Genomic DNA, 14,905 nt, shown 5'->3' with positions numbered 1-14,905 from the left:
AATTACCTATGTGTAGCAATCCCTTATTCTCTCACCATCTGAAAAACTGTGGAGAAAGTCCCCATAGAAACTCCAGGTTATCTAACAGGAGGGTAGGGGTGTGTGTGACGAGCACAGTTTCTTCTTTGCCTGATGTCTGTCCCATACAGCTAATGAAAAAGAAAGCATAGGATATAGTATGGAGGGACGCAACCTACTAGGGATCCACATCAAGGCTGAGATCAAACATGCAGTGCATAATAATGCCTCCATATCGATCCATTGTGGAGTTTAGCCTGTAAAGTGATAATTGGGCTATTTGTGCAGCTTGATGATAAGCAGTAAAATTGGGGATTCCCAGGTCGTCATAAGTGTTAGGCCTTGTACACACGACCGAACATGTCCGCTGAAACTGGTCCGCGGACATGTCCGACCATGTGTAGGGCCTAGCGGACATTTTTCCGGCCTAGCGGACAGGTTTCCAGCGGACAAAAGTTTCTTAGCATGCTAAGAAACTTGTCCGCTGGAAACCTGTCCGTCAGACATGTCCTCTGGTTAGTACGTCTAACCAGCGGACCGAAATCCCGCTCATGCGTCGAAGTTACGTCCATCCCTATTCACGGACGACTTACGCAAAAAAAAAAAAAAATTTCAAATTTCGACGCGGGAACGACGCAGCAAAATAACAGCTTTAACTATACACCGGAAAAAGCCGACTACAGACGATGTTAGAAAATGCGACGGCCGCGTGTACGTTTGTGAATCGCCGAAAATCCATAATTTTCATACCCGACGTGGAAAACGATGCGAACTCCACCCAGCGGGCGCCGAAGTATTGCATCTAAGATCCGAAGGCGTACAAAGCCGTACGCCTGTCGGATCTTACCCAGATGCCGTCGTATCTTGGTTTGAGGATTCAAACTAAAGATACGACGCGGGAAATTTGAAAGTACGCCGGCGTATCAGTAGATACGCCAGCGTACTTGCTCTGTGGATCTGCCCCATAGTTTCTAGAACAGAATCTATAATCTCAAGGCTATCAAAGGCTTTGTGGAGGTCCAATAATAGCAACATAGCTCGTCTGGTCAGAGGAGGGTCCCAACATCAGTGGACTGCTGATATAAAGTTCAATGACCTGTGTATTTGGTCTGACGTTTTTTGATACCTGATAATCTTTACGAATATAGTATTCCAAAAAATAATCTGGTTTTAAAAGAATTAAGTAGAAGAAATGAATTAAGTTAATTGACACTTCTGAGATTCTCTGAATCATTTGATGATATCATAGTTGCCAACAGTCCTGATTTGGCTGGGACATTCACAGGAATTTAGATTCATGTCCCGGACTGAGCATGTCCCGGCCCAAATCACAGAAAATAGATTTTGTCCTGAGCAGGGGTGGACTGGGCTGGGGTGTCTGATCCTCCATAAGAAATGTCGCACCACTCCGTCGTCACCCGGTGTCATCCCTGGCCTCCCACATAGTAAGCTGGGTGGGCTGGTAGTCAGGACTGGGTGATGGAGTGAGAGGGAGAGATGTAGCAGACAACTTGAGTCAGCTACTGGCTGAGGTGGTAGCAGGAGGCGGGCTGCAGTGCGTCACAGCCAAATGGAGCTGCTGTGGAGCCTGTAAAGTGGTGCATTTTTGTCGTGTTTAGAACAGTCCCTGCACAAAATGACATTTCTAAAGGAAAAAAGCCCTTAATATTCATACCAGACCCAAAGAGCCTGGTAATGGACTAAGGGGGGGACCCATGCCGTTTTTTCAATGATTTTTATCTGTATTGCCGGGACCCGACAATTCATTATAGCCGCGAGTAGTTTTAAATGACTTTTTTTCCCTTAGAAATTTAATTTTGTGCAGGGACTGTTCTACACACAGGAAAAATGCGCCACTTTACAGGCATACTATAGATACCCCCTAGGTACGAAATTTAAAGGAATATTTCACTTTTATTGTTTCACTTTAAGCATTATTAAAATCACTGCTCCCGAAAAAACGTCAGTTTTTAAAACTTTTTTTGCATTGATACATGTAAGATTAGCACTTTTGATTTTTTACGTTCGTGTCCCATAGACTTTTTTTTTTTTTTAAACAGAAGGTGTAACATAGACTTTAACTCCCCACTCTATCCAAAACAAGAAAAAAAAAAAAGTTTTGCCTTTAGTTATACTTTAATGCCAGGTACACACGGGGCAAAATCAGCCGATGTCCTGATAAAATAGGCAACTCGGCAGAAAATCGAACCACGTCACTTCCGCTTTCTTTAAACCATCAGTAATTGGTGTTTGGACACAACACTGGCTACCGAATACTATCCGATAGGAAGATTTTGCTGTTTTCACAGCACAGCGGCTAACGAGGACAAAGTTGTCTCGGCCTCGGAGGTGGTCATTGTCTTGGTTTGGAGCAGAGTAAGGCCCCGTACACACGAGAGGATCTATCCGCTGGAATTGATCTGCGGATCAGTTCCAGCGGATAGATCCGCTGGTGTGTACAACCCAGCGGATCTGTTTCTGCGGATTTTTATCCCCTGGGATGGATTTCAAGCGGATAAAAATTTGAAGACATGCTTTCAAATCTATCCGCTTGAATCCATCCCAACGGATTGATCCGCTGGTCTGTACAGACTCACCGGATCAATCTGTCCGAATGGATCCCCCGCATGCGTCGTAATGATTCGACGCATGCGTGGAATTCCTTATATGACCGCGTCGCGCACGTCGCCGCGTCATCATCGCGGCGACGGCGTGACACGTCATCGCGATGGGATTTTGGTGCGGATTTCGATCCTATGGTGAGTACGTTGGACCGTATCCGCGGATAAATCCTCTCGTGTGTACTAGGCCTAACAATCTCCGTTGATAATATCGTGCACCGGACTCTATTTGGTTGCCGTTGTTGTGTCCAAAAAGCAATTTGTGAAAATAAACAGCAATTTGTCAAAATCTGCAATTCATGATGGTTTAGAAAACGGAAGTGACATGGGTTGCTCATTCTGCCAGGATCGACATTTTGTCAGAACACCAGTACATACCTCCCAACATTTTGAGATGGGAATGAGGGACACGTACTAACAAACATATGTAGGCATAGGACACACCCCCTGCCACACCCCCTTAAAAGAGAATTAAACAAAAAAAAGTTAATTAAATCCGGTAAAAAAAAAGCGCGACCCTGCAGACCAATCAGGGAATGCAGAAAAAAGCTATTCTCCAATCACAAGCGAAGCACTCTTTCGCTCTCAGCACACGTGCGCGTTCCAGAGTTCTCGGGGCACGTGCTGTGTGTGCGGTAAAGCGCATGCGCGGCTTAAAGATAGCCTCAAGTTAAAGGAGATAACAACTAGTAATGACACTGACCTAAATGCAACTCAAACCATTTGTTATTTATTCATATTATAAATTGCATCTGACTCTAAAGCCTGTGTTACACACTACAAGGTTCTTTTTTTTCCGTTCAACCCAGCGGGCTGAACGGATAAAAAAGCGGACAGATCGATGTACACAAGCGATGTTAGTACAGCGATCTTCCCCACTATGCAATTGTGTTATGACAAGAGCACTGCCCCCCCTGCAGGACACACTGGTTCAACACTAATTAGATGTCTGTTGGTTTCCCAGCATGCTCGTTCGACAGAGGTTGTCCGTGAGACTGACTTCTATCAGACAGGGGGCTGTACACACAGGCTGAAAGTAGGGTGACCACATTTCCAAACTACCATTCATGGACAACCATATTCCCAAAAATGAGCTTGTGCTGCAACGAATCACAGCACAGTGATTGGACACAAGAGGCGGGATTTATGATTTCTCCAATCACAAGCAGGGGGCGGGGACTGTGCTCCTCCAAGCATTCCCGGCCAGGAAAAGTACTGTCAGTGAGTAAAGCTATATTCGTTTGGCTTGAGGGGTGGCTGTGTCAGTTTCATTCCGGGACACTGTATTGTGCTGGAATGAAGGTGCCCGGGACAGACCTGCAAAATGCGGGACTGTCCCGGGCAATCCGGGACACGTGGTCACCCTAGCTGAAAGTCATCTGGTTTCTACTGTACCGGCATAGCTCCCAACTGTCCCTGATTTGGAGCAATGTCCCTCTGTCATACCTCCCAACATTTTTAGATAGGAATGAGGGACAACTACTACCAAACATATGTAGGCATAGAAAATGCCTCTTGCCACACCCCCTTAAAGGGGAATTAACAAAATGTTTTTTAACCTCCTGGGCGGTGTTCCCGAGTCTGACTCGGGGTGAGATTTTTGGGCAAGGATCGGTAACCCCGAGTCAGACTCGGGCTCGCCTCGCTGGATGTACAGGGAGTTTTACTTACCTTGTCCCTGGATCCAGCGATGCCACCGCGCTGTGTGAGCGAGCAGGACCTCGCTCGATTCACACAGTGCCTCCGTGTGACGCCGATCTCCGTTCCCTGCGACGTTACGACGCACGGGGATGGAGAACGGCGCCAAATTCAAAAAAGTAAACAAACACTATGCATACAGTATACTGTAATCTTATAGATTACAGTACTGTATGTAAAAAAAACACACCCCCCTTGTCCCTAGTGGTCTGTCCAGTGCCCTGCATGTCATTTTATATAATAAAAACGTTTCTTTCTCCCTGCAAACTGTAGATTGTCCATAGCAACCAAAAGTGTCCCTTTATGTCAAAAATAGTTTTAGATCAGCTAAAAAACAGCGATAATAAATTATAATCACTTGCAGAATTGTGCGATAGCGATTTGCGGGGAAATTCGTCATAAAAAAAAAAAAATAATGACAGCAACAATTCTGCAACTGAGCAAATTTCAGTGATTTTGATTTGATTACATTATTGAATAATTTTTATTATAATTATATTATTATTTGTTATAATTATTTATAATTATTTATTATATTATAATTTATAATTTTGTTTTTAAAAAAATGTTATACCCGGGATGCCTATTAGAATCTTGTTTGGTCAGATTTAAGTGAGTTATTTCTAAAAATTACAGACCTACAATATAAAACACCAAATTTCCTTGCAAATAATGGTACCGCTTTCAGCATGTTTTTTCTGAAAGAATCATACCGCCAGGGAGGTTAAAGGGTCACTAAAGGAAAAACATTTTTTGCTGAAATGACTGTTTACAGGGTATAGAGACATAAAAGTTAACTAATTCCTTTTAAAAATGATTAAAAATAGATAAAAATCAATCATATAATGTGCCTGCAGTTTTACTTTCGTTTTTAAACTGGTTTTATGTTTCTGTGAAATAGAGAGAGACACAGAACAAAAACAAACAAAACTGAGGGAATGAGGAGGAAAGAGGGACAGAGGGCATAGCTCCCAACTGTCCCTGATTTTGAGTGACTGTCCCTGATTTTGAACAATGTCTCTGTCCCTCTTTCCTCCATATTTGTCCCTCATTTTGGTCTGATCTACATAGTTGTATATAAAATGCACTTTTTATCTTTCAAAAACTGTTTCCCAGTGCTAAACCTTTTCATCCAATTTCTAAATTGCTGCATTTGTATATTTTTAAAGCCAATATAAAGGAATAATAGTGGCAAAAAAAGCACTTGTGGACTTAATTAACATTTTTTTTGTTAATTCCCCTTTAAGAATGTGTGTCAGGGGGCGTTTCCTATGTGTGTCCTGCAGGGGGGGGGGCAGTCCTCTTGTCAGAACACAATTGCATAGTGGAGAAGATCGCTGTACTAACATCGCTTGTGTACAGCGATCTGTCCACTTTTTTATCCGTTTTGGGTTGAACGAAAAAAAAAGAAAAAAGAACCTTATAGTTTGTAACACAGGCTTTAGAGTCAGATGCAATTTATAATATGAATAAATAACAAATGGTTTGAGTTGCATTTAGGTCAGTGTCATTACTAGTGGATATCTCCTTTAACTTGAGGCTATCTTTAAGCCGCGCATGCGCTTTACCGCACACACAGCGCGTGCCCCCAAGAACTCTGGAACGCGCACGTGTGCTGAGAGCGAAAGAACGCTTCGCTTGTGATTGGAGAATGGCCTTTTCCTGCATTCCCTGATTGGTCTGTAGGGTCGCGCCAGTTTGATTGCAGCTGTGTGTATCCGGGTTGTGGCAGTTTTGGCGCCAGGAGGTTTCCTTCAGCTGTCGGTAGACAAGTCCTGAGAACATGGCTCCTGTGTCTAATGGAGACAGCCCGCCGCACGGTAACCGGGAGGGTGGCGGGGTGATATATGAAGGAGCATGCCTTTCTCTTCAATAAATGACCTCTGTGTGTTTCCTCTAGTCCATGGCGAGCTCTTCTTTGTAACCTATACTCGGAAGTGCCTTTGGTGATGTTCCTTTATTAGGGCTCCGCTGTGATGGATGTCAGTGCAAGGGATGTGTAGTTCTGGATAGGACACCTGTATTGTGCCCTGTACATCACCCACACCGGGCACAGGAAGTGACATACAGCCCCCTGGCAGCAGCCAATCACAGTTCACTTCCCAGTGCTGATAGGAGAAATTGTGCCCATGTGTTGCCCTAGCACTGTGTGTGTGTGTGTTGCCCTAGCACTGTGTGTGTGTTGCCCTAGCACTGTGTGTGTGTGTGTGTTGCCCTAGCACTGTGTGTGTGTGTTGCCCTAGCACTGTGTGTGTGTGTTGCCCTAGCACTGTGTGTTTGTGTGTTGCCCTAGCACTGTGTGTGTGTGTGTTGCCCTAGCACTGTGTGTGTGTGTGTGTTGCCCTAGCACTGTGTGTGTGTGTTGCCCTAGCACTGTGTGTGTGTGTGTGTTGCCCTAGCACTGTGTGTGTGTGTGTGTTGCCCTAGCACTGTGTGTGTGTTGCCCTAGCACTGTGTGTGTGTGTGTTGCCCTAGCACTGTGTGTGTGTGTGTGTTGCCCTAGCACTGTGTGTGTGTGTTGCCCTAGCACTGTGTGTGTGTGTGTTGCCCTAGCACTGTGTGTGTGTGTGTTGCCCTAGCACTGTGTGTGTGTGTGTTGCCCTAGCACTGTGTGTGTGTGTGTGTTGCCCTAGCACTGTGTGTGTGTGTGTGTGTTGCCCTAGCACTGTGTGTGTGTGTGTGTGTTGCCCTAGCACTGTGTGTGTGTGTTGCCCTAGCACTGTGTGTGTGTGTGTTGCCCTAGCACTGTGTGTGTGTGTGTTGCCCTAGCACTGTGTGTGTGTGTGTTGCCCTAGCACTGTGTGTGTGTGTTGCCCTAGCACTGTGTGTGTGTGTGTGTTGCCCTAGCACTGTGTGTGTGTGTGTGTTGCCCTAGCACTGTGTGTGTGTGTGTGTTGCCCTAGCACTGTGTGTGTGTGTGTGTTGCCCTAGCACTGTGTGTGTGTTGCCCTAGCACTGTGTGTGTGTTGCCCTAGCACTGTGTGTGTCGCCTTAGCACTGTGGGTGTCGCCCTAGCACTGTGTGTGTGGGTGTCGCCCTAGCACTGTGTGTGTGTGTGTGTTGGCCTAGCACTGTGTGTATTGACCTCCACATCGATGAGAGATCTGCAGACTGACAGAAGTAATCTGACACATTGCTGTGTGTGTTGCCCTAGCACTGTGTGTGTGTATTGACCTTAGCATCAATGAGAGATCTGCAGACTGACAATTAATCTGACACATTGCTGTGTGTGTGGTGTATAGGACCCAGTCATACATCCTGGTGTGTGATGCATTAGCATGCGTGTGTTAAATTACAACTTTCCATGCCAAACAGGTTGTGTTCCCCCCCCCCCCTTTTTTTTTTTGTGGTATTAAAGTGTTGCTAAACCCAGGACCCTGCATTCACTATATCTGGTTTCACACAGAACATAGAAATGCATTTTTTTTTAGAAAAGATGAACTGCTACATAGCAGTCTTGTGACTTTGATCAGTGTCTGGTTGTATCACCCGCTTGGTCATTTTTACCTAAAAGTAAACCTATAATAAAGCTTACCTGTAGATAAAATGAATATCTCCTAAATGTGCGCCGCTTAGGAGGTATTCAGCCAGTGACATCACTAGCGCATGCGTTCTGAAGGTCAGATGTTCTGTCAAAATAGCCAATTCATCGAGATCTCCAATTACGTCACTTCCGATTACTGTGAACCATCAGGAGATTTTGACGAGTTGCTGTTTTGACACAATGCCCAGCAACCGTATACACTCCGGTACACAAACGGTTTGCTTGTAGGAGAAGTTTTAATTCTACTCTTATTGTCCTATGAGGCTGCATGACCCCTGACCCTCTATCTGGACAGTGATGATTGGCCCTGTGCCGATCACATGCAATATTGCAAAAAAAGAAACTCTATAAACTGAGCATGTACAGCTTGCCCTCAAGGCTCTGCACTATCAAGAAATGGTTTGGGGACAGTAAAAGAAGGGGAGAATCAGATAAGATGGGATCAAACAGCCTTTTTACACAATGCAGAGGATTAACCCCTTAGGTTCAACATTGAGTGTAACAAGCATGCTTTGCTGCATATACACACTGATTTTACTGTTGTGGGTTTAGTATCACTTTAAACCCAAAACCACCAATGTAATATATTGCCGCTTACCAATCGTTAGAGTCTTTTCACCTCATCCTCCAGCCAGTAACTCGCCTCCTAAATTAGAGCGCCCCCGCTCTGAATGTAGGAGCAGAGGGGCACCTTTTGACAGCAGCTTTGTCAGTCTGGGGGGAGGGGCGTGTTGGCTCACACCTAATAAGCAGTTACAGCAAACGGTTTTACGTAAATAAAAGCTGATCATTGTAAGCACCCTCTTGTCAGTGCTAAATGGTTTCTCATGAAGGTAACTGATGCATTCTGCTAAAAATAAAAAAAAGTTGCTTTTGAAAAATTAAATTTTAGGCTTGATCACTAGATGGAAATAAAAGAGCCTAGAAAAGGAAACGAATGCAACCATTACAAGAAATTGTAATCTGCAATATAATGTTCACTTTTGGGTTTAATACTACTGTACTTTAAAGGAGTTCTAAAGGCAAAACATGTTTTTGCTTTAAAGGATAAGTTCACTTGGGAAAAAAAAGCCCTTTTTTGCAGATCTTTCAATGTTTAGGCTTCCTTGTACTTCGTATGAGGAAGACGATACATTCTGACAGGAAGACCCTGTCACCTACCATAGAGCTCGTGTGTTTTTTAGTTTTGGCAGCAGACACGGGGAGAAGATCCCTGGTTTACTTTCACAGGGGTGGGGGTGAGGGGTAGTGCGGGGGCTGGTGCTTTCATAACATGTTACATATTACACCCTGAAGATGGATGTAACATGTTATGAAAGGTACATTTATTCTTGAAGCTTGGTTCACATATATGCAAACAGGGCTGTGGAGTCGGAGTCGAGGAGTCGGAGTCGGGGGAAATTTTGGGTACCTGGAGTCGGAAAACAATGCTCCGACTCCTACTAAATTTAGATTGGAATAAAAAAAAAAAAGCAAGTTTAAATGTCCCAATTCACAAAAAGTTATAATTAATGACTTCTCTACTGTAAGAATAAAGACCAATGCATGCAGTGCCTCACGTAACCGCAAAACGAACACGTTAAGTGACCGTGAAGAAGCATGCTTTTCATGTGCTTCACTATATGGCACGCAAAGCACAATTAGGAGCTGCAATACTTATACTTTCCATAGTGTTGTGTTCTGCTTTTACAGGGAACACAGCGCCCATGGGTAACCTAGCCTCACTGATAAGGGATTAAATAAATATGTTTTTTGCAGGACTAGAGAGTGAGACACTTGTATAAGTGGAGGGAATAGTTCAAGACTGAAGCTGTAAACCATTGGAAAAACTGCTGTCATTTAGCTAAGGCTATAAAAACTTGTAAACTCTGATTGTTAGCTTAAACTTTAACCACTTCCATACCAGGTACTTACGCAGCTTCCCGCCCAAGCCAATTTTCAGCTTTCAGCACTGTCGCACTTTGAATGGCAATTGCGCGGTCATGCTACACTGTACCCAAACAAAATTGGCGTCCTTTTTTCCCCACAAATAGAGCTTTCTTTTGGTGGTATTCGATCACCTCTGCGATTTTTTTTTTTTTGCGCAACAACTAAAAAAAGGCTGAAAATTTGGAAAAAAAATTAAGTTTTTATTTTTTTCTGTTAATTTTTTTGTAAATAAGTTTTCTCTTTCAATTACGGGCACTGATATGGCGGCACTAATGGGCACCGATGAGATGGCACTGATGGACATCGATGAGGTAGTACTGACGGGCACAGATGAGGTGGCACTGATTGGCGGCGCTGGTATGCGACACTGATGGGCACACATAGGCGGCACTGATGGGCACACATAGGCGGCACTGATGGGCACACATAGGCGGCACTGATGGGCACACATAGGCGGCACTGATGGGCACACATAGGCGGCACTGATGGGCACTCATGGGCGGCACAGATGGGCACTCATGGGCGGCACTGATGGATACTTATGGGTGGCACAGATGGGCACTGATAGGTGGGCACTGGGCATGGATGGGCACTGTGGGGTGGCACTGGGGTGGCACTGATGGACACTGGGGTGGCGCTGATGGACACTGGGGTGGCAGCACTGATTTTTGCCAGGTTGCCAGTCAGTGCCCATTTGTGGGCACTGACTGGCAACTTTTTTTTTTTCTTTATGCTTTTTTTTTTTTTTTTTTTTTTCATTTTTTTTTTTTTTTCCCCCCCTGGTGCTCCAGGGTGGGCATCCCTGGTGGTCCAGTGTGGCGATCCGAGGGGGGGCTGCGCTGATAAACAATCAGCGCTAACCCCCCCTGTCAGGAGAGCCGCCGATCGGCTATCCTCTCCTCGCGTCTGTCAGACGCGAGTGAGGAAGAGCCATCGGCGGCTCTTCCTGTTTACATCGTGATCAGCCGTGGTTGGACACGGCTGATCACGTGGTAAAGAGTCTCCGCCGGAGGCTCTTTACCGAGATCGGAGATGCAGGGTGTCAGACTGACACCCCGCATCACCGATCGCCGCGATGCGCGCCCCCACGGGCGCGCGCGGCATGAAATCCTGCAGGACGTTCTAGAACGTCCTGTCAGGATTTCATAACCACTTCCCGGACGTAAATCGGCCATAGGCCGGGCGGGAAGTGGTTAAACATGACTATGGGATTCTCCTAGGAAAATCATGTTTTAGAATAAAAAACTTTGTTTTCATTGTGTTTGTCTTTTGCTTAAACTGTGCAATACAGTAGACTGTTGGCTTCCCAGCCAGTAGTCCTGTGGTAGGTTGCGTTTCTTTCCCTCAAGGAATGTATAAAATACATTCGCATATTAATACAGAGGAGTCGGGGAGTCGGAGTCGGAAGTACATAAAACTGAGGAGTCCGAACATTTATCTACCGACTCCACAGCCCTGTATGCAAATTGGATGCAGGTTTCCCAGTTCGTGCGTGCTTTGTAGAGATCATCCATCTTTGCGCCAGACTGCTGTGAAGTGCCCCGGTACCAAGTGATCACACCGTATTAAACCAGGTGTCATGAATGACAGCCCTGTTTACTATTGCAACTGTGATCGGCCACAGTGAGCACATGGTACCAGGGCACTTCACAGCAGTCTGGTGCGATGATCTAGAAAGCACGCACGAACGAACAGCTGATGTGGGAGGACATATAGGTAAATTAACTCACTGAAGCCTGCAGCGCTTTGCAACTATGATCGGTGGATTACAGTTTTAATGCACATGCTTCTGTGTTGTTTACTTCCCATCCCTAGATCTGTATGAAACTAGGAACTTACTGTTTGGGGCTAGAGAATGTAAACTGTTCACAAGTGAATGGATGTAAGCACGTTTGTATTGGCGTGATCCACCAGCCCCTCTGCCGTGGTGGAATATGGGACTTGTAGTCTTCTCAGACAGATTTCTGTCAAAGAATCTGAGTGGATAATGCAGCTGTGTGAGGGGGAAGAAAAAGATTAAAAATAAATAGGATGCTCCAGGAAGAAGCACCTTATGATTTAGCTAAGGGTATGGGTGTCTATGTGAGTATTTGGGGAATGTGACTGTGATTTTTGTACCACAAAACATGGTTAGAAAGATAAACTAGGTCAAAGTAAATTTTGCGCCAAAACGTTGCTACTTGGTTTCGGCTATAATGGGGAAAGGTTAGAACCTCTGTCAACGTTTTATTGCTGTCTACATTGTCGCTGGGGAAATTGTAACCCTCCATTTGTCCTGGTTACCATTGTACCATTTCGCCGGAAAAGGAGGTGTGGGGAAATCTACCAATGGGACATCTGTTGCCTTGATTTTCCTTTACTTTGGAGCGATTTGCCCCACTCCTCGTGTCTCAGGAGAAGAAAGGGCAGTGAAATAAAATCTCCCCAACAGCACGCAAAAGGAAAAACTGAACTCCATCATTCAATTTTCATTCCATTCATACACAGATGCAGGGTGCTGTGCTACAGTTCTTCTGTATTCTATGACTGAGGGGTATAGATGTTTTTGTGTCATACTTCATAACTCCCTTTTTTTTTTTTTTTTTTGTGTGACTTGTATCTTGTAAAGTTTGAGTTTCCTTTCCTCTTGATTTTCAATTGCATGGTATATTCTGTTTGTGTATTTTGGTTTCAGACATGGCGGGTTCTGGAAGTTTTGCAGCTTCGCGTTCACGACGTGAGAAAACTGAAAAGAAAGGCCGTAAGGAAGCCTTGGAGATGTTGAAAAAAGTAAAAGCTGGTGGAAAAGTGAAGTATGAAGTAAGTAAACGCCAGTCTTTTCATTTGTACATTGTAGCATAATTTTTTTTTTTATATTGTATATTTTTTACCCTTTGACTGCAAAAGTCATGGCTGTCTTTCAGGTCATGGCAGTCGAAAACAACAAAAGCAGGCATATCCTAACCACTTTAGCCCCGGAAGATTTGGCTGCTCAATGACCGGGCACACCGGTCTGTCTGACACACCGATCTTGGTAAAGAGCCTCCGGCAGAGGCTCTTTACCATGTCATCAGCCGTGTCCAATCACAGCTGATCACAATGTAAACAGGAAGAGCCTCTGATTGGCTTTTCCTCACTCGCGCCTGACAGACGCGAGGAGAGCCGATCGGCTGCTCTCCTGATGGGGGGGGCAGCCCAGCCCCGCCCCGCCCTCCCTCAGATACCGCCCAGGACCACCAGTATGCCGCCCAAGACCACTAGGGATGGGCATCCACACTGGACCACCAGGTATGCCCCCTAGACCACCACGGAATGCCAATCTGTGCCAAGGCAGCTGCCAACCAGTGCCCACCCAAAATCCCTGCCCGTGCCAACCAGTGCCCCCCACCAGGGATACATATCAGTGCAGCCTTTCAGTGCCCATCAGTGTCGCCACATCAGTGAAGGAGAAAATGTATTTACAAAATTTTAGAACAGAAAAAAAGAAACGTATTTTTTTTTTTCAAAATTTTCTTTTTTTTCTTTCTTTTTTATTTGTATATCGAAAAATAAAAACCCCAGAGGTGATCAAATGGCAGCCCACATATTTCTGTAATGTCACCGGACTGTTTTGTTTAGGCTATAGGCTGATTGAGAAAGTTTATACATCACATTTTGCTTGGCCTTATAATGAAGATCCAGTGCCTTGAGGGGTAGAGATTATTGCACATTATTTTTGGTGTTGTAACCTTCCCATATCCGCTGTCTGCATCTGGTGTAACCGTTCATGCTGTTAAGATTTTTTTTTTTTTCCATACAATAATTCCGTTTATTCCGGCTGATAAGAGACATCGGTAGGGATCCCAGTGCGCCTGGTTACTGCTATATATGTATAATATAGGGATATCGGCTGCCATTTACAATTGGGCATGTGTATGTCCTGTTAAAAAAAAAAAAAAAAGGCTTTTGTTCTTCACTGTCCACTGCCACTGATCAGACTCCTATATGTGGCCAACTATATCTTTACTCATGGGACATGGAAACGGGGATCACTATGGTCTGGTTGGCAGAGGTGATGTAAGCATGTTTGGGCATAGCACAATGTGAATACAGATCAGAAGGGGGGGTGGGGGTTGTACTTGGGCGCACAGTGCAAGACAAGTATACAATAAAAAGAACAAGTCAGACTCTGCTGAACCTTAGTACGTGTGTATGTGTATATATATATATATATAAGCTGAATACCCGGCGTTGCCCGGTCTTCCTATCTTAACCTTTTGGGGAGGAAGATCATAGTAATATAAATATACCCATCTTTTATATAAGGGTTAATTTAACTCATATATTTTTATTTGGCATATAAGTAATATGTGTACCAGGTATTATTGAAATATCTCCAGGCGTACAGAAGTTATGTGGGAACATACATTTCCCATTGATTTGCATGGGACTTTAAACAAAAACCCCGACCCTCACAAATGGGGGTAGTTAAGGGATAAATTAACTATCCTATAGTTTAAGTGGACATATAAGTAACATGTGACCAAGTGTTATCGAAATATCTACAGCCGTTTGGAAGTTATGAAGTAACATGTATTTCCCATAGAGTTGAATGGGACTTTAAAGAAAAACCCCGACCATGGCAAATGGGGGTGGTTAAGGGTTAAACCACCTATCCTATGTTTGTTGCTGACATATAAGTAACATGTTTGCCAAGTTTCATGTTAATATCTTTAGCCGTTTGGACGTGATGCTGGAACATACATACATACATACATACACACACACACGTTGAGTTTTATATATATATAACACACACACACACACCCCCAAAAGTAAAAGTTTGGACACCTTCTCATTCAAAGAGTTTTCTTTATTTTCATGACTATGAACATTGTAGATTCACATTGAAGGCATCAAAACTATGAATTAACACTTGGAATTATGCATAACAAAAAAGTGTGAAACAACTGAAAATATATTTCATATTCTAGGTTCTTCAAAGTAGCCACCTTTTTGCAGCAGACACATCTCTAGAACTGTTAAGAGGAGACTGTGTGAATCAGGCCTTCATGGTAGAATATCTGCTAGGAAACCACTGCTAAAGAAAGGCAACAAGCAGAAGAGACTTGTTTGG

General features: G+C 44.3%; 1 protein-coding gene across 2 annotated transcripts in view; it reads left to right on the top strand.

The window, feature by feature from the left end:
- Window positions 1-6,015: 6,015 nt before the first annotated feature.
- Window positions 6,016-14,905, top strand: part of POLA1 (DNA polymerase alpha 1, catalytic subunit) — a 481,679-nt gene continuing 472,789 nt past the window's right edge. Inside the window, exons 1-2 of one of the 2 annotated variants that reach the window (XM_040338205.1) lie at window positions 6,016-6,157; window positions 12,485-12,609. In XM_040338205.1, coding sequence (XP_040194139.1) covers window positions 6,121-6,157; window positions 12,485-12,609 — 162 coding nt within the window. In that variant the 5' untranslated portion in view covers window positions 6,016-6,120. The remainder of the gene's footprint in view (window positions 6,158-12,484; window positions 12,610-14,905) is intronic. The other variant, XM_040338204.1, reaches the window with a different exon arrangement.

Source organism: Rana temporaria, chromosome 2 (assembly GCF_905171775.1).
Source record: "Rana temporaria chromosome 2, aRanTem1.1, whole genome shotgun sequence".
NCBI classification, from domain to species: domain Eukaryota; kingdom Metazoa; phylum Chordata; class Amphibia; order Anura; family Ranidae; genus Rana; species Rana temporaria.
The sequence above is the reverse complement of the archived record's forward strand: the minus strand, read 5'-3'. Positions and strand labels throughout refer to the sequence as shown.